The 27,151-nt window shown below is 41.0% G+C and overlaps 1 protein-coding gene across 1 annotated transcript in view; it reads right to left on the bottom strand.

Annotated features, from left to right (window-relative positions):
• Positions 1-922: 922 nt before the first annotated feature.
• LOC122563482 (forkhead box protein O3-like) overlaps positions 923-27,151 on the bottom strand; it is a 200,343-nt gene continuing 174,114 nt past the window's right edge. Inside the window, exon 2 of the mRNA XM_043717252.1 lies at positions 923-4,016. Within this exon, the coding sequence (XP_043573187.1) occupies positions 2,601-4,016 (1,416 nt within the window). The 3' untranslated portion in view covers positions 923-2,600. The remainder of the gene's footprint in view (positions 4,017-27,151) is intronic.

Below are 27,151 nucleotides of genomic sequence, written 5' to 3' on the forward strand. Positions count from 1 at the left end.
ATAAACCAATTTCAAATCCATTCAGCTTTCACTCAATAATTATTTCACAGCATAATGTCAAGGCTCCCCTTGGACCGTGTGTCAAAATGTATTTTTTGTGCACATCTTGATAGGTTCTTTGCTCATAAAGACGTAAGTGTTCATTTATTTTGACATGGGCAGGATTTAGGAATGGGCAGAGAACACCACTCCATATTGCACTGATCAAGTTACCTACCCTTTATTTTTCCCTATGAGACATAAGAAAGTCCTAAGTGTTCTATGCTGATCAGTATTTTACTGTGTACAATAGTCCTGACCTGCTTCAACGAAAACCTTTGTCGTTGCTCCTGCTTGCAGTGACCTTCAAGTAAGGAAAAGTGAAGACGTTATTTTTAATCTTACAACATTAATTCCACTAAACCTGGGAGAAATAAATATTTATCTGTTTGCACCTTATGTGTTTGAGAGTATTCTGACGTGGTGGGATATCACCTCTGTCTGAAATGCAAAGTCTCCCAAATTCTCCCGAAGTTGAAGACTGATCTCCAGGACAAACTACGGAGGACAATCAGAGGGGTGTTACATTTTTAGAGAAAGGTTGAGCGCTTTGTCCGTATTCCTAGAATGGTCATTCGTTGTTTAGAAAAACATGGGAAGTGGCGGAGAGGAAAGTCATTGGACTGGCAGTCTGTCTTCAGGCAAACATGACATGGCACGCATCCCACCAGGTCTGACTGCACCTCTCCCCCAGCCCCACCACACTCACAATGGAGAGTGAGTGCCTTCTGAATCAACAAGGGAGTCTGAGCATTTTGACCCGAATCTGTTTTTAAACATTCTGATCTAAAATATTTCATTAGCTAAAAAATTACATAACTGCCATTACACCTGGATTTTGTCCAGTCACTGACAGAATTTCAAAGAAAAACAGAAAAGAAACTTGCTGTCTGGGGCTTCCTTTATCGTACAATATTATTTTATATTTGAAAAATAAAGAGAAATTATATTCTTAATCACATCGACATTCAAAGTATACATAGTGAAATTACAGTACAGTACCTGTATGTACATTTAAGAATGGACTTTTTAATTATCCATATACTTTACATAAAAAGAAGTTAATATACATATGTAACTTATATAACTATCACTTATGGCACTTTCCAGAGAAAGTTTCAGATATTCAGAGAATTGACTCCAGGTAAATGATGGTTAAAAAAAAAGTATCTCCTGATTTCACCATTCTCTGTGGCAAAACACACTTGCCAGAGTCAAAATCCCAAGAGAAATTCTCACAAAGTAATGCCCCAATCACTATATAAATTAAAATTTCAGGCCATGGTATTAGCTCAGAACACCTACAAGACCAACTAGTTATTTCCCTCAATCTAAAATAAATACATTTTTGACCAAAATAGCATACAATAATGATAAATGCCAAAGCAGTAACAATATAACACTCAGTCTATAAAAGAAATAAAGAAATGACATTGTTATGTAGTATTTGAGGGCAGTTGAACAGTAGATGTGGGCTACAGAATCAGAAGAACAGTTTTGATCAAAGTCTTTCAGAAGACAGGAGTCTCACATTCTGAAAACACAGCCATTTATCAGTCCAGAGCTTAAGGAGAAAACATCTCAGTAAAAATTCTTTCATTTAAAATATTTCACCTACTCTTCATCTTGTCCTCAGAAATACAAGTGTGTATTAAAATGCCGTCAGTTGTTATAAACAAGCTCATTAAAAAAAAGCTTTGGTGACTTTAATGCAAACCCAAGACTGAGCAAGAAACTATTCTGGCCCCGGACCAAATTAACATCTGGCTTCAAGGGAGATTGCTATGAATATATGAGTGAGAATAAATAAAATTGAATTTTATCATTATTGAAGGTGTATTCAGCCTGCCATAATCCTGTACCATAACTTTCAGGTGCTCCCTGCAATCTCTGTCCAAAGTCAGTTAATTATCATATTCTTGTGTTAGTTATTCAAGAGAACTGGAACAGTCAGTAGGATACCAGCCTACATTAGTGGACGTTCAGTCACTGCTAAGAATGGGTTCCTCCCTGTGCATTCTACAGTGGAGGCACCAACCTTTTATAAACAATGGATTTAGTTTCAGGTGCACAGAAATAAGAACACCTTCCCTTTATCAGACAACTAAGGCTCACTTAAAGATATCAAGGATTATATTCTGGGAGACAATGCTCAATTCACAATTAGGAAAAAAGCAACCTGTTTAAAATTATTTCACTGAACAGAGAAATTAGATTAAGGCTTTAATTTCAGAACCATTTTGTTGAGTTCCTTTTACCTTGTATTGCACACTGGTTAAATGAGAAAATTGTGCCAAGACATCATTTCATGCAGGATTTGCAGCCTAATTTCCAAAAGTAAAACTGATGTCACTTTAGTTGGCATAACAGCTATTTTAATAAAGGATATGTTATTGCCTTGCTTGATTGTACTTCTAAGTGTGTTACAGGTAAAGGAAACAAAGCAATGTTTTCGGTTTTCAAGTATGTGCTTCCTAAGAAGCCATGTATTAATTTGGTCTGGTCTTTGAGCCTTTATGGAACCAATTTTCATCCATGATAGTGAACATTGTAATCCTACTTCACCCTGGCACCCAACTCTGATTTGTGGTCTGCGGAACAGTGGGTAAGGTAGCCATATTGATGCCAACATTCTGAGTTGGCATAGCACAGTCAAAATTGAAATCAAGCTCCTCATTATCCATGAACTCATTAAGAATGATAGACTCCACATCACACTCCAGACTCCCATGAAACATGTCAAGGTCAAGGTCAGTGGGGAACTTATCTTGACTCATGGCGGAAATGTTAATCCCTCCGGGACAGGAGGTCAGCCTGGAGTCCGATGCTTCCATGTGCATCCCGTGGCTGGCAAGTGAGTGAAGCTGGTTTTGGAGATGGTGCGTGACAGAGTTCATGTTACCAGCATCCGAGTGCATGTGCATAAGGCCAATGGGATTGGATAAGGCACCGTTATTGACAGCAGAATTTTGCTGCACTGGCGATGGGTGATGAAATGGATTGCTGTTCAGTAATCTGGGGGACTGGGCATTGAAAGGTGATAATGCTGGGTCAGAACACAGCACCATGTGTCTCTGGTTTTGTGACGTTACGACTGTATTGGCCTGTGGCATCAGGGGGTCTGACTGAGTCATCAAGACCTCTTTGTGTCGTAGTGACTCTGGGGTCAAAAGATCCTGCAACATGCGATTCCCATAGTGGTTGATTGTTGAAAAAGTGACTTGCTTGTTTTCCTGAATAGTCTGCATGGGAGAGTGGCGTAACATAGTCATGGGGGGTGGGCTATACATGGTGACACTGTATGTACTTGTCTGACTTCCCCGGGTCGAACATTTAGATCCAAATGAGAAGCTGGAGCTTCGCTGCCTCAGGCACCCTGAGGGAATCTGCTGTGATGGGCTCATGTTGTAATTATCCTGCAGCTCCTCCAGCAGGTTCTCTGTTATCCCTTCATTCAAGTTAATTGTTCCAGCCATATCAGCCAAGCGAGGAAGTTCCACAGGGCGCCTTGCGCTTACAGATGGGGACAAGGTGTTCGAGGGACTGGGATAGAGTAATGGAGAAGACGGAGTCCTGTCATCATCTTCAAGCTCATCCAGTTCTGAATTAGCCATGATTGGGGAGAGCCGACCACTCAGGGTGCTTGCAGCTGAGTTGGCCCGTGACCTGAAGTCAGTCCACGCGTCAAATTCATCACTGGCGTGAGAGCTGGGGCTGCCCGACCACTTGGTGTGTTGTGATGAAGGACTACCCTCATTCCGCTCCTGCATTGCCTGCAGGGTGGCTTTGTTCTTGTTTGCCCCTCTCTTGCTCTTCAGGTACTTGCTGTTGCTGTCCATGGAAACTGCGCGTCTCCGGGGAGATTTCCCAGATTTCCCTCCATCAGGATTTAACATCCACCAGGAGCTCTTGCCTGTGCCTTCATTCTGCACTCGAATAAATCTGCTGTGGAGCGAGAGGTTGTGACGTATCGAGTTCTGGAAAGATAAAAGAACTAAAATGAGAGAAATGTCCAACAAGACACAGATGGCATAACAACCACTTACTGCAATTCTTTAAAGATGCAATATATAGTGTAGACTTACAGTGTTCATGCAACCAATACAAGAAATTTAAAATAAATAGAATGAATGTCATCTAGTTGTTAAGTTCTGAAGAATGGTCACTGGATTGAAACATTAGCTCTGTTTCTCTCTCCAAGGATGCTGTCAGACCTGCTGAGATTCTCCAGCAGTTTCTGTCCATATGACATGTTAGATTAGTTGATTGTTCCATATTACTGCTCTACCATTATTTCCCTACGTGTGAGAATTTATATAATATAGGTACATGTACACAGATGGATATATCCAGTGTTTGTGGAGAGGGCTGTTGTGGTGCAGTGGTAGGGTCCCTACCTCTAGGCCAGAAAGTCCAGGTTCAAATCCCTGGACATGTCGATTAAAAAAAATTGCAGTGGTTATGGAATTGAACCTTAGTAAGAAAAGAAAGACCTGCGTTTACATCACTTGCCCCAAGACCATGGAATGTTCTGAAATGGTGCACAGCTAATTCTTTGAAGAGCAGTCACTTTTGTATTGTGGGAAACCCAGCGGCGAATTTGTGCACAGCAAGATGGCATATGCAGACATCTGTGAACAACCAGACAATCTCTCTCTGATGTTAATGAAGCAATTAAAAATTACTGAGATGCTCCTGTAATCTCCTACATCCCCCTACTTAAGATAGTACCAAAGGAAGGTTTATAAGCCCCTGAGAATGTAGGCAGGGAATGGAATGTAATTCCTCATCTGAAACTGAACCCTCAGCATTGTGCTGCTCTGGAGCATCAGTCTAGAGTTTTGTCTGGAGTGCGTCAGAAATCCTTCACATCCTGCCTCATGGGGGCCCTTGTCACCAACAGACTGAATGGCAGGAGGCATCGCCAAAGAAAATTGGAAAGAACTCTTCGACACTTATTCACAAAACCTGCTGGAATTTCCATCTATTCAATGGAAGGGATCTCAGGCAGATTTTGTAAGGACTGTGCTATACCCATCACAAAATATCCCTTCCTGCACCTTGGGCAAGGTAACAGGCATTATTAGAGTACATGTATTTCCAACAGCACACTAGTGTTGATTTAGGATAATAGGTATCGTGAGGTTTAGGTGACATTCAAGACCATGTTTTATGATGCTGAGTGAGACCTGTCATTGATTTGCAGTCTAGTTTGTAGAGAGGACTGATTGCTGTCAAAGGTTAATTATCTCCATGCTGATAGCTTGCTCTCCTTTTTGTTTCATTGACTTGATGTTGCTGTTAAAAAAATTCCTTATTCTTGCCTCTCCTGTGCCACACTGTATATCACAGCTTCTCCTTTCTGATGTTGTCAGTATACAGTACACAAACGAGGATACTGCTACAAACATTTTTTTAAAAAGAGCAAAAACAGAAGTTCTTCAGAATCATTTTGAATTATCAGATTTACAAAAGTTCCTTTATCTGAACCCTTTCTCCCACCGATCTCCAGCACCTTCCCTGGATTCAGCAACCTACTTTTTATAAGGTTGGGGGAGGAGGGTTTGAGCAGAAATCTGATATTTTCAGTTAAAAACACAAGTACCTCTAGAGTCTTGGTGCAGAGCAGAGTTTGTTCCGTCAGCAGACAGAGGCAGGCAGAGTGACCAGCTACAGGCTGCAATGTCAGGGGTGAAACACAGTTCAGAGACTTAATGTTGTTAATGCAGGTTTATCCACTTAAAGGCAGATTCTGCTCTGGTTTTATCAGGATTCCTTGGCTGCTCTCCAGCATGTTGTGGAGCTGGATCACATGATCCACATCACCTGCCACAGCTACTTCTGGGGTTTCCCACTAGAAACGATACCAGGAATTCGATATCTTTATCCAAACACTGCTCTGAAATGAGTTTTGAATGGTTTGAATTTGGTCAATCATAACTTTTGCATGCAGGGAACACTGTTCTACTGTATAGCTCTGCAGGTTTGGAAGGGCATTTTGACTGATGACACTATCTTTCTCTGACGTCGTCTGCATTAGTTATTACAAAATAAATTGGTGGTTAGCGGATAGCTGACATTGTCACAATGTCGGTCAGATCTAAAATAAATGTTATTACCACAGAGCTGAATATTGTCACTGTGGTGAATGATGATGCATCAAGATGATTGCTATTTTCCTGAGCCTGATATTCTCCTGGTGCATGATAGGTCACAGAAGGTGCATCTAGTATATAAATACTATCACAGTCATGATGGCCAAATGGTCTAATTATTTCTGAGCTGAATTCCTGATCCTGAACAAAAATACTTTGAACATTTATAAATAAAGTATGTCTCCATTCCATGACTCGATTTTAACATAAAGTTTATTTGTAGTATTTCAGTTTCAATCTTAATCTCCTGTGTCCTCCCAAACTAGACCTAACTTTCTGCAACACTTTTACAAGATATGTGCAAAGTGAATCCTGCTTGTTATTTTCCACTTCGCAGTCTGTGAGAATTCTTTAATGTGATTGGTTCCTTAACTTGATTGATGCCATCACAGTTGCAGAGATCCTGAGATACTAGCACCAGAACGAAACTAATTAAAATTGGGAAAGGTGAAAACCATACCACAAGTGCTTACTAGGTCTAAATGGGCAACTTAATTCACAGCCTGAAGGGATCACCTTCATTTCATCTCTCACCGCTAAATCAGGCTGATTATAATTCTGACACCAAGGCAAAGCACTGCCAGAAAAATAAAATAAAAACAGAATCTGCAAAAGAAATTCAGTAGGTCTGGCAGCATCTGCAGAGATGGAAACAGAGTTAATGTTTCAAGTCGAGGGGAGAATTAAATTGGACTTGAAATGCTGTCTTTAGTTTCTATCTCTACAGATGCTGCCAGACTTGGTGAGATTTTCCAGCACTTTCTGATTATAAATCTGTACTGTTAAATCGTCACTGTCAGGAAAACTGTAAGATAATTATTAATTTAAATTTCTGTCTCTAGCTGTTAAAATTCTGGCTTTAGTGTGTGAATTTTAATACCTTCAGCTTGAAGTGCGTTAAAGATATGCACCAAAGCCTAGTAAACCATTGAAGCCCAGGTGTAGACTGTTAGCAGTAAGACAATATTACAGGAAGGCTTTGTTAGAATAGTTTCATTATTTCCTGTTTATTATTTTTGCACTTGTTTCTGCTGTGGTGTACTTATTTCAAAAAATGGGACCTTGTTTGAATTTTCATTCAAAAGATAACTGTTACGATAATGCACTTAAAAACAAAGAGAGCTCTGGGTATCTGATGACTATACTGGAAGGGCCATGAGCTTGGTTCTTATTTTGTCTTAAGATCTGGTCAGATGCCCTCAAGGTGAATTTTTCTTTTATCTCTTTGCCAGACTTCCAGATGAAGACATTTGTAGGGTAAATCTGCGTGACCAAGCTTGTTACATTGAAGAACTTCTTCTGTCAGTCAATCATTAAACATACATCTGTACAGAGGAACCTCGATTATCTGAACGAGATGGGCAGACACGATTTCGTTCGAATAATTGATTATTCGGTTAATCGATTAAATGCCTTTCCTCTGAGGCTCGGAGTTTTTTAGTCCACTTCCCATTCAGTAGACAAAGCAGCCCCTGGCACCGTCCAACACTGCTCCCCTCCCCCCGACAGCCGTCCAACACCGCCCTACCCTCCCACCCCCACCACCGTCCAACACCGCCCCACCCTCACCCCCACCACATTCCAACACCGCTCCCCTCCCCCCCAACCACCGACGAATGTTTATTTCGTCGGACAGTACTGATATTCAAAGCAATTTGAAGTGATTATATGAACATGCTGCAACAATTAAGTGTGCTTTATTTTTTTTCCATATGAAATACCAATAGCTAAGAGTCTACACAACAGATAAAGCAAAAACTTAATAGAGAGAAGGCAGAAAACTCTGAAAATGCAACATTGTACAACAGATTTGTTCTAGAATTAACTCCACAGCAAACTGCTTATTACTTGAACTGCTTATTACTCCATAAATATCCCAGTCAACTTGGTGTATCTTTTAAATTTGGGAAGGGAGAAGAAAACAAATAGGGAATTCTGAAGAAACTTCTTTTCCCAGATAGTATTCAGAATATGGAACTTTCTACCATAGGGATTAATTGAGGTAAATAGTATACAGGGGAACCTCGATTATCTGAATGAGATGGGAGGGCACTATTTCGTTCGGATAATCTATTATTCGATTAATCGATTAAATGTCTTGCCTATGGGGTTCGGAATTTTTAAAGCCTGCTCCCTATTTAGGCAGCAGCACACTGCACGCGAGCCCCGCCCCCAACACCACCCCCAGCCCGTGCACCACCCTCCAACCCCATCCAACACCACTCCCCATCCAACTAACCCCACCCCGTCCCCTCTCTGAGGCAGCTGCACTGGACACCAACAGCAAGACTGCTGCTGCTGCTGCCTTTCTGGGGTAAGTCTCCAAATAGCGTGCGCGCACTCACACACTACACAGACACAGACTCACACACACAGCCGCACACACAACATTTTACTCTAACTTTTTGACAGGTTCCACCTTTTCCCTGTACAGGACAATGTCGGAGAGATTATCTGGGGAAGAGTGGTTTAGGGTACACCCCCCTGTAGAACTCCAGGGAAAGTGTGGGCAGAGAGAGGGGACGGGAGGTCAGTCATTTGGAGACGGTGCCTGTTTAATCACTATAAACAAAAGACGCGATCACTGTTGGAAACACGTCTTTGATGTAATGTTTCTATCGAGACCTTGAGATCTCCTTCAGATAATCTAATATTCGGATAATCTAATATTCGGATAATCTGATATTCGGATAATCGAGGTTCCTCTGTATTTAAAATCTTACTGCTTTTCCCAACCCTGTCCAACACCGCCCTCCCTCTCACCCCTGCCACCTCTCCGGGGCTGCTGGACTGGTCCCCAACAGCAAGACTGCTGCTGCTGCCTTGTGGGGTATGTCTCCAAATAGCGCGCACACACATAGGAAGCTTTAAGGTCGGAGGAGCATACATGCTTTTAATAATTTTGGACAATGTGAAATGCCATCAATCCTTTCAAACTGCTGCTGCTGCCTTGTGGGGTATGTCTCCAAATAGCGCGCACACACATACACACATACACACACAACATTTCACTGCAACTCTTTGACAGGTTCTGCCATTAGCCTGCACAGGACAATGTTGGAGATTATCTGGGGAAGAGGGGATTACAGTACACCCCCCTGTAGAACTCCAGGGAAAGTGTGGGCAGAGAGAGGGGACGGGAGGTCAGTCATTTGGAGACGGTGCCTGTTTAATCACTATAAACAAAAGACGCGATCACTGTTGGAAACACGTCTTTGATGTAATGTTTCTATCGAGACCTTGAGATCTCCTTCAGATAATCTAATATTCGGATAATCTAATATTCGGATAATCTGATATTCGGATAATCGAGGTTCCTCTGTATTTAAAATCTTACTGCTTTTCCCACTTCATAGGAAGCTTTAAGGTCGGAGGAGCATACATGCTTTTAATAATTTTGGACAATGTGAAATGCCATCAATCCTTTCAAACTAGATTTACAACTTGAGTCAGAAATTATGATTATTCAGAGTGAGAACTGTTTGCTGAAAATTGCATTTTGGAGTATTGAACCTTAAACTTTGTTCCTCCCAAAATAAAAATGAGACCAACAAATTCATCATCACTTAGACAAAATTGTTGCCTAAGAAGATCGTGGAAATGTCTTCACTTAATAGACTTCAGTACTTCATGAAGACAACTCCCAATCTCCTTCTCAAGGGGATCTGAGGATGAGCAGTAAATACTGGTCTTGCCAGTGATGCCCACATCCCATGACTGAAGAACAGAATATATACAGGAAATCATACTTTGCTCACTATAGAATGATATTACGGCAGCAACAGATCACATTTATACAAAGCTACTACCATTATGAGTATTCAAACCAGTGTTTAATGTATACATTGGAAACATACCTTTCACTGACATTAATAAGCGCATTGCTGTATATACAATAATCAAATACCAACTCTGGTTGCTGTGTTATTACCAAAACGAATTGCAACTGCCAAACCTTTACCAGATGATTTTGTTTTAGGGTCCCAACACTGTAATTTTCCTTTCCAACTTCATAGGCCTCTTGTTGTAAGCACTAGTGAGGTACCCTAAAGACAAGATTCATAATTATTCTCAAGCGATGTCAAATTGGAGCTGTGCAGCAACTGTTAGTGCCAGGCTGTGACACAACCACACTGCTGGTGCTTTGGAGGCTGTGTTTTTTTTGATGCCAACAAATGTCATGACAGTCTAACAAATAATGCACCACTTTGTATTATATAACCACATCTTTACAACATAGTCCATTTAGTTTCATCTTGTTTATAATCTGACACTTTACCAAATGAACTGTTGCGTACCTCAAAATTAATCTACAGCCCTGAGTAAACCTGGATGGTACATAATAATCCCTTCATGCAAAGCGACAGGCAAGTAGCTTGCTCACTGAAATTTCATATCCATAATCCACATGCATACGGTCTTTCAGAATGAACAATAACAGCTGAAAAAAGATATTGTCTTGGCATAGTCTCTATACTTCACTTCATTTCAAAATATAACGTCTACGCGCAATCGCACTGCCAACATTTCAACCATTTCCTGGACTCCATTAAACTACACCCTAACACAGTTAAGCCAGCATCATGGAAAGAAACACTGAACTTAACCAACGTCTGCAAATTTAGTTCAAATGGCAGAAGACACTGTAATCCCCCAAACCAAATGTCTTGGAATGCAGCAAACACTGTGGACTCAAATTTTCACTTTTGTGTGCTTATTCCAATTCAAGAGGAATAAAGGAAAGAAAGTCTAAAACCCATGCAGAACAGGGCCTGTTTTGATATTCCTTGTTAATTCTGTACTAGCCTAAATGAAGTAAACTGAAGCACAGCACATAAAAACTGACCCACATCATACTCCATCCACAGGAACATTGCACATGGGAGAAGGGGTTGATCTTGTTCTGCCATTCAATAAGATCACGGCTATTCTAGTTGTGGTCTCTACTTTACTTTTCTGTCTGGTTCCTGCAACCCTCAACTCCCTTGTCTATTGAAAATGTGATTAAACTCAGCCTTGAATCAACTCAATGGCACAACTTTTGTTGCTTTCTGGGGAAAAGAATTCAAGAGGCTAATGACTTTCGGAGAGAAAAATATTCTCCTCAACTCCATCAGGACCTCTTACACTTAAACTATCTCCTTCTCTAATCTCCTCAACAAGAGAAAACATCTCCTCAGTATCCACCCTATCCAATCCCATCAACATCTTACAGAACACAGAACAGCATAGCCCACCATGTCTGTGCTGACCACAATGCCATTTTAAACCAATCCCCTTCATCTGCACATGGTCCGTATCCCTCTATTCTCTGCCTGTTCATGTATCTCTCTTAAATGTTGTTATTGTGTCTGTTCTACCACGTCCTTTGCAGTGTGTTCAGGTATCTACCACACTGTGTAAAAAGCATGACTCTCATATCTCCCTTGAACTTTCTCCCTCTCACCTTCAACCTATGACCCCCAGTATTTGACATTTCCAACCTGAGAAAAAGACTTTGACTATCCACCCTGTCCATGCATCTCATAATTTTGTATATTTCTATCAGGTCATCCCTCAGGGTCTGACACTCTAATACACTCCAAACCAGGCAACATGCTGGTAAACCTTCTTTGCAACCCCTCCAAAGATCTCCACATCCTTCCTATCATATGGTGACCAGAACTGCACACATTCCAAGTCTGGCCGAACTGAAGTTTTATACAGCTGCGATATGACTTGCCAACTTTTATATTCAATGCCCTGACTGATGAAGGCAAGCATGACATATACCTTCTTGACGATTTTATCTACATGTTTTGTCACTTTCAGGGAGGTATCGACTTGTACCATCACAAGGTCCCTCTGCATAACAATAAGGGTCCTTACATGTTTCAGTAAGATTCCTCTCATTCTCTAAAACTCTAATGGGTAAAGGCCCGACTTCTCAAACTGTCTTCATAAGATAAGTAGTCATGATTTGGAGACAATCACCTGATGAAGGAGCGTCGCTCCGAAAGCTAGTGTGCTTCCAATTAAACCTGTTGGACTATAACCTGGTGTTGTGTGATTTTTAACTTCATAAGATAAGCACTTCATCCAAGGAATGAGTTGAGTAAACCTTCTCTGAACTGCTCCCAATGTAATTGTATCCTTTTCCTAATAAGGAGAATGAAACTGTACCAAAACAGTTCACTTTACTTCATATCAACATAACATTTTCTTGTCCAGTACCTCGCTAGTTCCCCTTAAACACAATAATTCTATTCACCGCATTATATGTGGTTAGTGAGTTCCACCTTCACATCTCCTCATATTCTCTGGATAAGTAAGTTTATTCTGAGCTTTGTCTGAGATTAAGTAATATTATCTTGAGTCTATTGCCTGTAAATTAATAATATTTCACTTCAATGTTATTTCAGGAAGTTATCCTGCCTTTGCTTTTAGGGATTTTAGCCATTAGATAATTTTACTAGCTTGGAAATGTTTCAGTTCCTGTTTTCAACTTTTATTTTCTTTCAAGAAAACCCCTAGCTTATAGTTAAGGGATTTCATGTGACTGTGGACTGAAGGTGGTTTCTGGTCCTGTTTTGTCAGAACTTGGCTATAGTTTGTTTTGATGGCAAAATACACTCAGCAAATCTAGTGGTTATTTCCTTCAGTCCCATTCCATTTCAGTTTGACTGTATGAGTGAATCTCTTTGGTGCAGATCCAAATCAGTCGGGGTCGGTGGTGGGGGTGGGGGAGGGGAGGTGGGAGAGGGAGGTGGGTTTGCTGTTTAACTACTGCCACACTGTCTTGGTTCCTGTGTTAAATTGCTGCACTCCTCTTGCGATTTCTTCCAAATCCGAAATCAAATCTCTATAAGTCATTCAGACAATGATTTGGTGCTCATCAAGAGGCTAACATAAGAGATGTGGGCGCACCTCAAAAGCAGGCAGTGGGCACAGAGTATCCGGGGTGGCCATTGGCAGCTTTGATGGGGCTAGCAGCAGGCTCTCATTAACGTGGAGGTCTCTGGAGACTGCCCAGTACATGAACGGGTGAGCAAGCTCTCAATGGGGCCTTTCTGACACTGTTTGTGACAGTCAGCAGCAGCAGGAGGGACCCAGGTCACAACTGGAAGAAGTGGACAGAGGCAAAGGGGCAGCAAATTCTGAGTCAATTGGAGGTTCGGGAAGACGTGAGGGCATTGCGAAGGGAGGTTCATGTTTTCCAGGTGGGTCCTGGGGCAATCACTCCAGTTCCTCATAGAAATGTAGAAGACATGAGTAGGAGTAGGCCATTCAGCCCTTTGAGACTGCTCCCCCACTCCACATGATCGTGGCTGATTATCCAACTCAGAACATTGTTCTTGCTTTCTTCCCATGTGTGTTGATCCCTTTAGCCTGAAGAACAACATCTATCTCCTTACGCCACAGCATATCCTGAAAGAAGTAATTCTTTCAGAACCTAGATTGGTGTCGATTAGCCAGTGATCTCCACCTGCCTGGATTGTCAGGCTGCGGACAGTGCAAGATTTCCTTAACTCGATATTAGGTTGTGAAACATTTGAATATTAAGTTGACCCCATCAACTTTCAGGCCTCCTTCCAGGCAGGAAGTTGAGTTGTTACATGATCGTTGGGTGGTTAACATCATGACTATGGAATCAACCAAAGTGGCTATTCACATATCAGGAGGTCAACAGAGGTCAGAGCAAACTGTCTCAAATGGCAAGGACAAAGTAGTCAGTTTGTTTGGGACCGCACAAATACCCATGTCCTCCGCCACTGATGTTCAGTGGAGGCACTGTGTACTATCTGAAGGACCCACTGCAGAAATTCTCCAAATATCCTCAGGCAGCACATTCTAAACCTGTAACTTTTACTATCCAGAAGGATAAGAGGAGTGGGTAAATGGGCACACCAGCACCTGCAAGTTTCCCTCTGAGATTCACACCATCCTGACTTGGAAACAGATCAGTGTCCCTTCATGTTGCTGGGTCAAAATCCTGGAATTGCCTCCCCTAATGGAATTACGGGTCCACCAACACAAAATGGACTGCATGAGTTGAAGAAGGCAGCTCATGACCACCTTTCCAAGGACAACTGGAGAAGGGTAATAAATGCTGGTCTGCCCAGCGACACCCATGTCCGTGATTCAACATGGAGGATTTCTGTCCTTTCTCTGTGAGCCAAGAGACCGTTTTTGGTGTGTCATGTGGACTCTCAGTTTTTATGTGCAGTAAAGTTTTGCTAACATGTTGGAGGCTTGTGTTTCAGCAGGTTTTCTGTGCAGATTTGTTATCATGCCATCACGGGATTGGGGTTGGTTGCGTGGGGGGGGTGGATGGAATGAGTTGGGTTATTGACAGTTTGCACTTGACCCTTTCCAGGGGGTAGATCTAGCCTGAATTATAAATACAGCTTTGATTGCATATCCTGTTACACATCCAACTGTGGGTTATACATGTCAAACATTGACACAACATCAACATTGAATTCAACAGAAAGTGACCTGCCAATCAAACCTCTGGGAATAACAAAACTCAAGTCTGGGCACTGCCTGGCTATGGGAGAGTTACTGGTTTTCAGTTCCTCTACACTTTCATCTTGGACTATATATTTTGTGTGAGATGATTTCAGTTCTGATTCAACAAAAACAGCTGTCATTTATATAGTAAACTTCATGTAAAAAGAATGCTTCATAACTGTTTACATGGTGGGTTCAAATCCCACAATGACAGTTGGTGGAATTTGAATTTAATAAATATCTGGAATTAAGAGTCTAATGATTGCCATGAATCCATTGTCAATTGTTGGAAAAACCCATCTGGTTCACTAAAGTCCTTTCGGGAAGGAAACTGCCATCCCTACCTGTCTGGCCTACATGTAACTCTAAACCCACAGCAATGTGATTGACTCTTAACTGCGCTATAGGTAATTAGGCATGGGCAATAAATGGTGCCTAACCAGCGATGCCCTCATCTCGTGAATGAATTTTTAAAAAAATGTGAGGATGGTGATCGTGGGTTTTAGATAAAGGAAGTTAAAAAATACTGATCATGAAATAAGCTTTTGGAGATCTTTAAAGGGAGAGAAGTGGGTCATAATTTTAAGTGGAAACTTTTTTAGAAACTTTTTTTATTGATTCATGGGATATGGGTGTTGCTGGCTGGGCTAGCATTTCATGCTTGTTCTGATTTGCTCTTGAGAAGGTGGTGGTGAGGTTCCTTCTTGAATTTATGAACTGTGTGTGGGAAATGGAGAAATGGCTAAGTGCAGGGGGTTGGGTTGATAGATTTTTTGAGAAGGGGTAGGAGACGACTATGAGACAATGTTAATTACAGAAGAGGCAAGGATCTGAAAAGGAGCTGGGGGAGCCTTTGCTTTCCAAAATTATGTTAGGAAGGGGAAGAGAATGTGGCAATGGAGAGGAATAGGCAATGTGGTTTATCGTTTTAAATACTGAATAAAGGATTAGCGTTGCATGGTCAAATTAAATGAAAACCACTATGGGGCGGTTATAGAGTGAGGTGATATTTTCAATTCCCATCACACAATGTGAACAAACTGCAGATTTCCATAGCTGTGTTTGTGTTTAGTTGATGAATGATGTGTACCAATCCTGGCTGAAACGCATGCAGGTTTAGACTGACAGACAACTGCAAAGACAACATTAATTTCAACCAAAGAATGCACCACAAGTTCAATTTTCCCTTCAGTATCCTGCCAGTTGTACTTAGTGCTGCATTTACAGAATGCTAAGAGATTTATTTTCCCACTCCTTAACTCAGTCATAATGAGATCAAAAGCACGGGTCTCAACAGGGTCTCAATTGGAATCAATCATTTAACCAGGAATCAAATCCAGGACATTCTTGGTCTGTGACACTGGGGTGGATAATGTGGTACGGGTTTGAAAGGGTTAAGACTGAGGAGCATTTTGTGAGCAGAACAGTTCAGGATCTTGAATAGTCATCATTTAAATCCACTTCATCGTCTTTGTAACAATGTCTACCATCTCAGTGTAACCTGCAACTAGTTGCTAATTGACACTTAACTAGCCTTTGTTCAATACAAAAGCCTCATTTAGTTAGACCAGGAAGTGGTTTTCCTTTACTCCCACAGACCAAGCAGACCCTGCAGATCCCTTCACTTGAAGAGGATGACAACAGCAGTCTTATTACATGGTGAGGTGCAGACCTGGTTCAGCTGCACATACAACATGGTGAGCAGCGGTGAAGATTTGATTTGACCATACACATTGCAGGTAGCACAGTAAAGAATTCTCTTTTATTAATTTCCACATTTTATTGCCATCAAAAGTAGAAAATGGCAGCTATCAACAGTTTGACTTTTACAGGGATTTGAATGATGACCGTTGAGTCTCTCATCGTCACACGTTTGACAGAATTTCTCTTAGTGCCTAAATGGAATCTCAGGAGTAGGGGAATTTTAAAAAAAACTGATTTGTATTCATTTATTCCACTTTTTATTTCTGCTTCCCTGGGTCGACTCAATGAGACGAGGTAATCAAAGGGAATCTCAAATGGTAAAAAAAATCTGTTATTTGATTTCCAGGTTGCAACCTGAATATTGTCGAACCATAGGCCATCATTGATTATAACATTTGTGCTAAAGTTATGCAAAACTCCTGAATATCATTGCAATGTAATTTTAATTCAGTTCAACATTTTAGTTTACTTCTTTCTAAAGTAGGTCACTCGTTAATTCTTGCACACAGTTTCCCAAGACATAAAATGTATATTTTTTAAAGATAATTCAGAACTGAAGCAGTTTCATTTTAAAGTTTAAAAATTTACTGTCAAAGACTGTCAATGCTGCTTTACTGTTGCCAACTGAACAGTTCAGGACTGGGAGGTGAAGAGTTCAATATGTATAGTATGAAGTGCAAGCACTGCTGACTCATAAGTGTTATTAGCATCACAATGCCAAACTTTGCCAAAAAGTCGCTATTTTAAACTTCATCATAAAGGCTACAGCTGAAATATTGGTGGCAATTTTCCGTGTAATTATGTGTTGTGGTTTCTACTGATCTTCTAGCATCAGCAGCACTATCAATCTTCACCATTCTCCTCACATTATCTCTTCACCTGATGACATCAGTTAGCAGAGCAGCTCAATTATTGCAGCAGGGAAGCTGACACTAAAATTGAAGGTATGGCAATTCAGGAATCTGAACTTTTGAACGCTACATTTTAATTAAGAGTTGTTGTCAGAATGCGAGAAAACATGTCATTAGCTTGGGAATCCAATTCAACACGCGAACACCTTTGGGATTGCGAGGGGAAATCTGAAAAGAATGGATCCACAAGCTTTCCGTCACTCCTACTTTACAGTTGATTCCACGTTTGGCCACTTTAAACAAATGCGCCTGATAAAACGGTTACCCACAGCTGTTCGCCTCTGACCTGCAACGGGGGAGAAACCTTGTCAAGTTAATGTGCTGGCAGCAACAAACTGGATATGGAGGAGCGGCAGGTGACATTGTCATGCTGCATGTCATGAGCCTGGTAATTTGCTTTGACAATCTTTGCCACTGATTCTTGACACTTCTCCCCCGCCCCCCCGTCCTCACCTCCCCTTTCACAAAATGCCAACAGGTTGTAATGCTGGTGAAACCCAGGAAGACAGTCAGAGATTAATCAGAATCGACACAAATTTGCCTGAGACACGTCCATGAACTGTAATACAAAGTACAGGAGTACAAGGCAGTATGTTTCACTTACATTTTTGAGAGGGCGAAATGTCAAAGTTGTAACTTTATTTCCTATCTGTACACAGAGTAATTATTTTTTCCCTGTTTTGATTCTGATTACTTTAAGAAATACTAAATGACAGATTAAGAAAAACTCTAAAATAGAAATGACAGAGTCAGAATATAACACAGACTTTGGGATCAGAATACAGGACAGTGGAGACGTGTAAGGGGAATTCTACTTCTTCTGTGATAGCATCTTTATCTCTGTTAACAAGTGTTGAACCCTAGCCAGTTACATATTTACCAGATACTGCAATTGAGAGACCAGTCATAAACATTTCAGGGAAAACCCACTGTAAATAGGTTCCATTGCTTTGCAAGTTGGAAGCTGGAACATATTCAGAATACGTACAATACTGTAATTTGATTTTACACCACTTATAGTGCAGTCTTAAAACCTCCCAAGGGATGGTGTCAACTGATTCTGTCAAACATCGGGAGCTTGTTGAACAAAGTCTATCCTGTTGACTTGTGGCCCACGAACTGCAATGAGGAGCCTTTTAAAAAACTCATTCATAAAATCACAGCATTGTTACAGCACAGGAAGAGGCCTTTCAGCTCATTACATCGACAATGGCTCGCTGAATGAGTATTTCACTTTAAGCATATAGAATGTGAGAATCAATGGCGTTTATTGATGATCCCCAATTACACTGGAAGAGGTCATGATGAGCTGCCTTCTGGAACCATGGCAGGACTTGAGCTGTAGCAACACTGTCACGGCTGTTGGAGTTTCACCCAGTGACAGTGAAAGAATGCCAGTATAATTTCAAGCCAGGATGGTGTACGGGTGGAGATGCTGGTGTTCCCGTGCATCTGCCACCCTAGCCTGTCTCTGTGTGGGAGCTCACAGATTGAGCAGGTGCTGTCAGAGGAGCTGCAGTGGGTTGCTGCTGTTGATGTGGGTCCATGGTGGAGGAGGTGAATATTTAAAACAAATTTGTCTTGGATGGTGTTCCAACCCGTTCACCATAACGCTGAGTTATTCTGTATTTCCAAAATCGGTTCATGTCTCTATCTTATTTATTTGTATTATTGGCCTTGTGCCTCAGGGTTATTGGTGAACAAGCAGAAAGGGATTTGCATTGTGGGCTGAGTCACCTTCTCGCAAATCTTTCTCTGAACCGCCCATTCTCTGGTGCTACCTCACTATGTCTGAGCTGCGTTCCTCAGCATTGAGCTCAAGTGTATCTCTCATCTGTTTTGCCTCAGACTGTAAGCAGGTTGTGTGCTTTTATTGTTGAATGGTAGATGAGAAAGGAGGACATTCAGCCCATCATGTCTGTGCCACCTCTTCCGAACGACAATCCAGTTGGTCCTACTCCTTGTCAGATCTCTGCATTTATTTCTCCTTCAAGTACTTATGTACTGACCCCATCCAAGTCGAATAGGCTCGGCCTGACCATGTTTCTACTTGTTGCTAAGTCTTTTTCCTCTCTCCCACAGTTCTCTTGGGCTGCCTCAGTGTCAGCCATGTCGCACAGTTCACATAAACACAACCAATATTCTTGTAGCAATGGTGTCAGTCACCTCTACAAGTTACATAACCTCTCATGTGACACTGATATAGCTGTGTCAAATTACCAGAACATGCTCTGTGCGCAGACAGTCAAGTAGCTAATATTAACTTGGAAGCAAATTTGAAGTGTAACATGTATTTCTTCGCAAGCAACAAGAACTCAACATGTTTGTTGGTTTACATGAACATTTTAGTCAGAATCCAGTCAGAATTTACTTATGTTTGTCTGCTCTCTTGCCCTTTGTCCCAGGCACCTTGACCTATCTGTTAGCTGAACTGCAGTTGGCAGGTTTCCAACCAGGCAGGAGCTCAGTGTGACTGCCTCTTGAAACATCTCCCCCCACATTGTGTGAGGAAGAACTTGGTTTCCAATGATACTTGCCTAACACAAAAGAAAGTTTTTGAATTTACTTTAGGGTGCCTTGCTAGTATGTTGATTAGCTATAGATCCACCTCTACCAGCAAATAAGAACACAGGAACAGGAGTAGACCATTCAGCCCCTCACGCCTGTTTCACTATTCTTGAATTGAATTTATTGTCACGTTTACAGAGGCATAGTGAAAAACTTTGTCTTGCGAGCAATGTAGGCAGATCACATAATTAAGTAGCATAGATAGTAAATAATAGGTAAACAGCAGCAGAAAAAAAGGTACAGGCGAATGTTGTGAGTCCATTCAGTATTCTAACAACAGTAGGGTAGAAACTGTTTCGAAACCAGCTGGTGCATGTGTTCAGGCTTCTGTAGAAGAGCTGTCCCTGGTGGTAGAGGCTGTAGAAAAACATTGCCAGGGTGGGATGGATCTTTGAGAATACTGGCAGCCTTTCCTTGACAGCAGGTCTGGTAGATGGATTCTACAGATGGGAGGTTGGCCTTTGAGATTGTCCGGGCCAAGTTCGCCACACTCTGTACCCGTCTCCGATCTTGAATGGTACAGTTGCCATACCAGGTAGTGATACATCCAGACACAATGCTCTCGATGACACACTTATAAAAGTTGGCAAGGGTGTTCGCTGTCATGCCAAATTTCCTCAGCTGCCTGAGGAAGAGGAGACGTTGTTGGGCCTTTGTAACCAGTGCGTCCTCATGAAGAGTCCAAGAAATCTTGTTGTTGATGACCACTCCCAGGAGCTTGACACTCTCCACTCGTTCCACCTCTGTGCTGTTAATGTGTAGGGACGGCATGAATAACATCCCGTTGAAAGTCAATAATGAGTTCCTTGGTTTTGCCGGCATTGAGAGCTAGTGCACCGTTTTTCCAGGTCTTTCACCTCCTGTCTGGAGTCTGTTTCGTTGCCCTCTGAGATTTGACTGACTTTGGTGTGTCATCAGTGAACCTGTAAATGGCATTAGTCTGGTATTTGGCGACAGTCATAGGTATACAATGAGATTATGGCCTACCTCCATATTCCTTAATACTTTTGCTCCAATTTAAAACTAACAATTGATTCAACCTCACCCACCCTTTGCGTGTAGAAGTGCTTCCTAACATCTCTCTTGAACAGTCTGGCCCTAATTCACAGACTATACCCCTAATTCGAGAATCCCCAGCCAGTGGAAATAGTTTATCTTTACCTACCCTATCTTTTCCTGTTAATAAAGTCATAGAGTCAAAGAGCTGTATAGCACAGAAACTACCCTTCTGTCCAACTCTTTCATGCTAACCCGATAACCTAAATGAACCTGGTCCCATTTGCTAGCACTTGGCCCATATCCCTCTAAACCCTTCCTATTCATGTACTCATCCAGATGCCTTTTAAATTCTGTAATTGTACCAGGCTCCATCACTTCCTCTGGCAACTCATTTCACACACGCACCACCCTCTGTGTGAAAACGTTTCCCTTACGTGATTCTGTACATTTCAAAAAGGTTACCCCACAGCATGGAAACTAGCCCCAGCCTATTCAGTCTCTCCCTATATCTCAAACTATCCAATCCCAGCAACATCCTTGTAAATCTTTTCTGAGCATTTTCAAATTTCACAATATCTTTCCTATGGCAGGGAGATGCGAATTGAATGCAGTATTCCAAAAGTGGCCTAACCAATGTCCTATACAGCTATAACATGACCTCCCAACTCCTGTACTCAGTGCACTGACTAAGAAAGGCAGCATATCAAATGCCTTCTTCACTGCCCTGTCTACCTGTGATACTCTCTTCAAGGAGCTATGAATCTATATCCTAAGTTTGCTTTGTTCAGCAATACTTCTCAGGACCTTACTATTAAGTGTATAAGTCGTGCCCTGATTCAACTTACCAAAATGCAATTTATCTAAATTAAACTCCATCTGCCACTCCTCAGCCCATTGGTTCATCTGCTAAACATCCCATGGTACATTGAGGTAACCTTCTTTGCTGTCCACTACACCTCCAGTTTTGGTGTCATCTGCAAACTTACTAACCATTCCTCCTATATTTACATCCAAATCATTTATATAAATGACAAAGCAGTGGACCCAGCACGGACCCTTATGACACACATCGGTCACAGGCTTCCAGTCTTAAAAAAAAACAGTCTTAAAAAAAAAAACCCCTCCAACATCATCCTCTGTCTCTTACCTTCTAACCAATCTTGTATCCGAATGATTGGCTCTCCCTGTATTTAGCCTGATCTAATCTTGCTAGTCAGTCTATCATACAGAACCTTGTTGAAGTTCACGTAGAGAATGTCCACTGCTCTGCCTTTATCAATCTTCTTTGTCACTTCTTTAACAAACTCAATTAAGTTTGTTAGACATGATTTCCCATGCACAGAGCCATGTTGACTCTCTCTAATCAGTCCTTGCCTTTCCAAATACATGTAAAACCTGTTCCTCAGAATCCCCTCCAACAATTCCAACCACTGATGTCAGGCTCACCAATATCTCAAAGTTTAATCAGATCATCCTGAAACTTTGCAAATTCTAAAGAAAACAGGGCAAATTTGGTAACCTCCGAAGTCCTGGTATCATTCTTGGGGTAAACCTACATTACACCTCCTCCAAGGCGAATATATCCGTCCTAAGGTATGGTACCCAGATACTGCTCTCAGCACTCCAAGTGGTATCTAACCAGGGTTTTGTATAACTGCGGTACAACATTCATATCCTTGTACTCCAGTACCCCAGATATAAAGGCCAATATTCCATTAGCTTTCTTTGTTATTTTCTCCACCTGTTTGTGACATTTAAATGATCTATGCACCTGAACTCCCAAGTCTCTCTGGACATCCACTATATTTGAGTTCATACTGATTAGAAAGTATGCCGATTTAAACTTTTTCAGTCCAAAATAGATAACTTAAGCAGGGTATAATTTCAGGCCGAGGTTAAAATGGAATTGAGGTCACTTCTGTGCCCTAACATGAGATGCACAAATGCTCCTCTACAAGGGAAGTGGCAGTTTCAGAAACCCAAGATACACTCCATAGAGCTTCTTTCAGCTAGTCCCACATGAAACTCTCTCACTCTGCAGCCTCTGTGTTCCAGCTAGTTTGGAAGAACAACTAAAGCCAGGGGTTAAAATGCCTACAAGTCCCATGAGTGAGCTTTGTGCTTGACCCCTTCAGGCACTACAAGTACTGAATTGATTCTGTGGTATTCTCTCTGATCCACAGCACTGCCCAGTTTGGTTGCAGCAGTAAGCACTTACTGATAGCCCGGACCAAGTTTATTGGAAATCTAAAGATCTGAGTCATGCCAACACATGTTACTGAACAACATGTGGTTTTAAAAATCCCAGTGTCTTCCCCTCATTACTCTATGGCAGTAAATTAATTTAGATGGGATAATTCTAATCCTGGAACCTTAGTTCTGAAAAATCTTTATCTCTCCACACAATTATCAAATATGCCTGATAGTAAAGTTTACCAAATTGAGACTTTAATCTTAAGGTTAGGTTTTGAATCTGAGATATTACTTTTTTGTTCACTGATTTCATTGGAAAATGAACACATTCTAGAAAGATCTAGAATTATGCTGAGCTTAATGGAAATATTTAAAAAAATAAAAATTGTCAGAACTAATTTTATTAATTGGTTGAATATTTATAATGAGCTATAATAATTAATACTTTTTTTCCCTCTTTATTCAGAACTTAAGTCAATCACATTGTTGTGAGTTTGGAGTCACATGTAAACCAGGAATTTCTTTCCCTAAAGGACATTAGTCAATTAGCTGGATTTGTCCCAACAATCAACAATCGATTTGTGCTCATCATTAGACTCTTCATTCCACATTTTTGTTTTAATTGAATTCAAATTCCACCATCTGCCATGACAGGATTTGATCCCAGGTTGCCAGCACATTACCTGGATCTCTGGATTTACTGTCCAGAAATAATACCACTAAGCTATTATCTCCCCATAATCAACACTTTGACACTAAAAATTATATAAATAGGGAGGGTATCCATCTACTATTTTGACTAGGATGATAATGGATCATTGATAAGGGGGGGGAGTTGTATTTGTTTCTCAGGACGGGAAGAAAATTGTATAACTTTGTAAACAGAAAGTAATGAAATAAATATTTTTTCTGTGTATATGTGGGTACTAACTTACCTCTGGAGATTTGTTTATCTTTCAAAATATTGCCTGCAAGAATAATGAAATGTCAAGTTTTATGTTTTCATTTTTAACTTTGTTATTGTTTCCTTTTTCAAATAATTCTTTAATTGGTGGTGTATAACCATTTTCCAAATTCTCTCTCACATACACAAGGAAAGCAGTGAAGCAAGTACAATGCGTATCTCGCTTCTCAATTGGATATCATTTCCCAAGCAGCTTCTGTCAGTAAGTGACCATGTGCAGAATCGACTGAAGGAGGGGCAGCTGCGATGTCTCACAGACCAACGGTAAATAGCTATTGGTTTTGTGTGAATCACTAATGTTTAATCACAGACATTTTTACTGCTGCAGTCTTTTTTCAACACCTCATATATTTTAAAATTGAGTGATCCTAATAAGCAGCAAATCCCTACTGTCCCAGATACTGCAAAGAAAGACTAAATAGAAAGGATGGTACTAAGCTCAGAATTTAAAGTTTTGTTGAACAAAATGTCACTGCCAAACACAAGTCTCTTTTCCATTCAGTGTTTGACTATTTCTTCCCTGGTTTTTTGCCTCCTGCCCAGGTTGCTGTACATTCAATGTATTTAATCTGTAATGGGTGCTCCTGAGAGTAAAAGTGGAAATGGTTGGCACTTCCACTCAGGTTTGGAACTGCTCCCCGTGTAATCTGAAGTGTTGACAGCAAGAATGAGAGTCATGGGTCACCATTATTCACTGATGGATCCCACTGTCAACCTTAGCTGGCACCTCCAAAGCACTGGCAGCTGTGTATTATACACAATGTACGAATCATGAGCACTCCCTTGGAAACAAGCTCAGAAATGTGTGACTTTCTGCCTGTGGTCGCAGTTGCTCACTCAAAAGCCCTCGCAAGTCGCAAATGCCGCTGCCTGGTCTCAACTCAGGATGATGACTGATACGGACGAACTGTCTTATGAGCAAAGGTTGGAACTCTGCTCAGTTTAGAAAAATATGAGGTGATCTCATAGAAATAGTTAGGAGTCTTAAGCCAGGCTTGACAGGGTAAATGCTGAGAGGATGTGTCTACCTCATGGGGAAGTCTGGAACCAGAGGGCATAGTCTCAGAATAAAGAGGTGCCAATATCAGACTGAGATGAGGAGGAATTTCTTCTCTCAGAGGGTTTTGAATCTTTGGAACTCCTTGCCACAGACAGCTGTGGGGTGGTGGGGAGGCGATGGCAGAATCCTTGTGTCTATTTAAGTCTGAGATAGCTAGATTCTTGATCAGTTGGGGAATCATGAGTCACGGGAAAGGGCAAGAATGTTGGATCAGCCATGAGCCTACTCAATGGTGGAGCAGACTCAAGGGGCCGAATGGCCTACTCCTATTCATATTTCTGACGGTCTTTTATCTCTCAAATCTTTCAACTGGTGTGGGCATGGTGGGCCAAATGGCCTCCTTCTGCACCCAAACAATTCTGTGAACTCTCCCTAACACAAAAGTCTCCAACTCACCTGTGAAATAAGCTCTGTTCCATATCTCTTCCTCTTCCCCTAACTAGAATCATCAAAATGTTATCTACATGCACCAGTCCTACTTTACAGCTCTTGGACCATAAATATCATCTATAGTTTCAAAACAACACTCCCTTTCAATTGCTACCACTGAGAGCATCATTCTCTCCCTGTTTTCCATGTTGCTACCCTTCTGTTGGATAGGTGCCTGAGTTAGTTAAGAAGCATATTCTTTTGAACATACGTTAAAGCTATGATATCTCTGGAAATTGTAGTTTTTTTAAACTTTGTTTTCTCCTGAATTATTATGGTTAGCTAATTAGATGATTAGTATTAATAAGATTTCATTGTACAAGGAATCACCTCAGAATCACAGCAACCATCATTTTTGTTCAGTCCTGGACCCCAAAGGGAAAACACAACTTTTGGAATTATGAGCTCGAACCAAAAAAGTCTGAAGAAGTCACATGTTAATATTGTGGTATGAAGTGATTTATCAAGGTGCAATGTTTAATTTGAACTTGTCCTTTCTCTCAGAATTAAATTGACCTTCTGTGGACAGTCAGGATTTTCTTTGAGTTTATCACTGGTCTATTTCACTATATGTCATTGGAAGGTCAAGAGATTCAATTCAGCAACTGCAAATACATTGAGGAAATAACAAAATGGACAGAAATCTTCGCCTGACAGTGATAATGAATGTAAAGTTTGGCCTTTCCCTAAGTCACCACGCACCAGGGACCTAGCTAACATGTCGATTTGTGTCAGGTTTCCTGTTGTGCCCTAGTCTTGAGTAAACATACTCAACCCAGCTCATTATGAATTGATTAAAACTACAGAACAAGATTTGAACCCATTATAATCAGTAAAGATTAAAACAAACTGATGCTGTGTTATACTGCTTAATAATAACATTAAGCAAGGATGTTGCTTCAAGTAGGATCTAGACTTAAGTAGAAAGAAGTACCTGCATTTATATAGCAAATTCATAATTTCAAGATATTCCACATTGTTTTAAATCAAATGAATTTGGATGGGATATAATCTGAGATTGTAAAACTGAGACAACCTATTAAATGTGAAGTGTAAAATATGTCCCCTATTTGGTTTTGCGTTTCAGGTCTGATTGTAGACAATTAAAAAGTAAAGCACTCATGGTCCTACCAGACCATAGGGCTACTCTCTTATTAGAGAAAGAGAGAGAGAAAAAGAGAGACAGTTTAACCTGCGGGTCAGCACACTTCAGGTGAGAGTGATAACCTCAGCCAGTGTACGAATTGAACCTGCATTACATCAGACCGCATTGCAAACCAGCCATCCAGCCAACTGAGTTAACTAACACCCATGTAAGCAATTACAGCTTAGTGACAGAACTTTTCTCATTATACAGCAATTACACAGTGATATCAGCAATGTCGATGTACTTTTTTTTAAATTATAGAAACACGGAAATAAAATACTACAAATGCCAGAATCTGAAATATAAACAGAATATGCTGTAAATCAGCAGCAGTATTGGAAGCATCTGTGGAGAGAGAAACAGTTAACATTTCAGGTCAATGACCTTTCCTCTGGTGATAATAACATGGACAGAAATTCACTTCTAACCATGATAATGAATGTAACGTTTAACCTTTCTGATCAATTTCTAATTAACTTTGCTTCTCTC

This window comes from Chiloscyllium plagiosum, chromosome 27 (assembly GCF_004010195.1).
Source record: "Chiloscyllium plagiosum isolate BGI_BamShark_2017 chromosome 27, ASM401019v2, whole genome shotgun sequence".
NCBI classification, from domain to species: Eukaryota; Metazoa; Chordata; class Chondrichthyes; order Orectolobiformes; family Hemiscylliidae; genus Chiloscyllium; species Chiloscyllium plagiosum.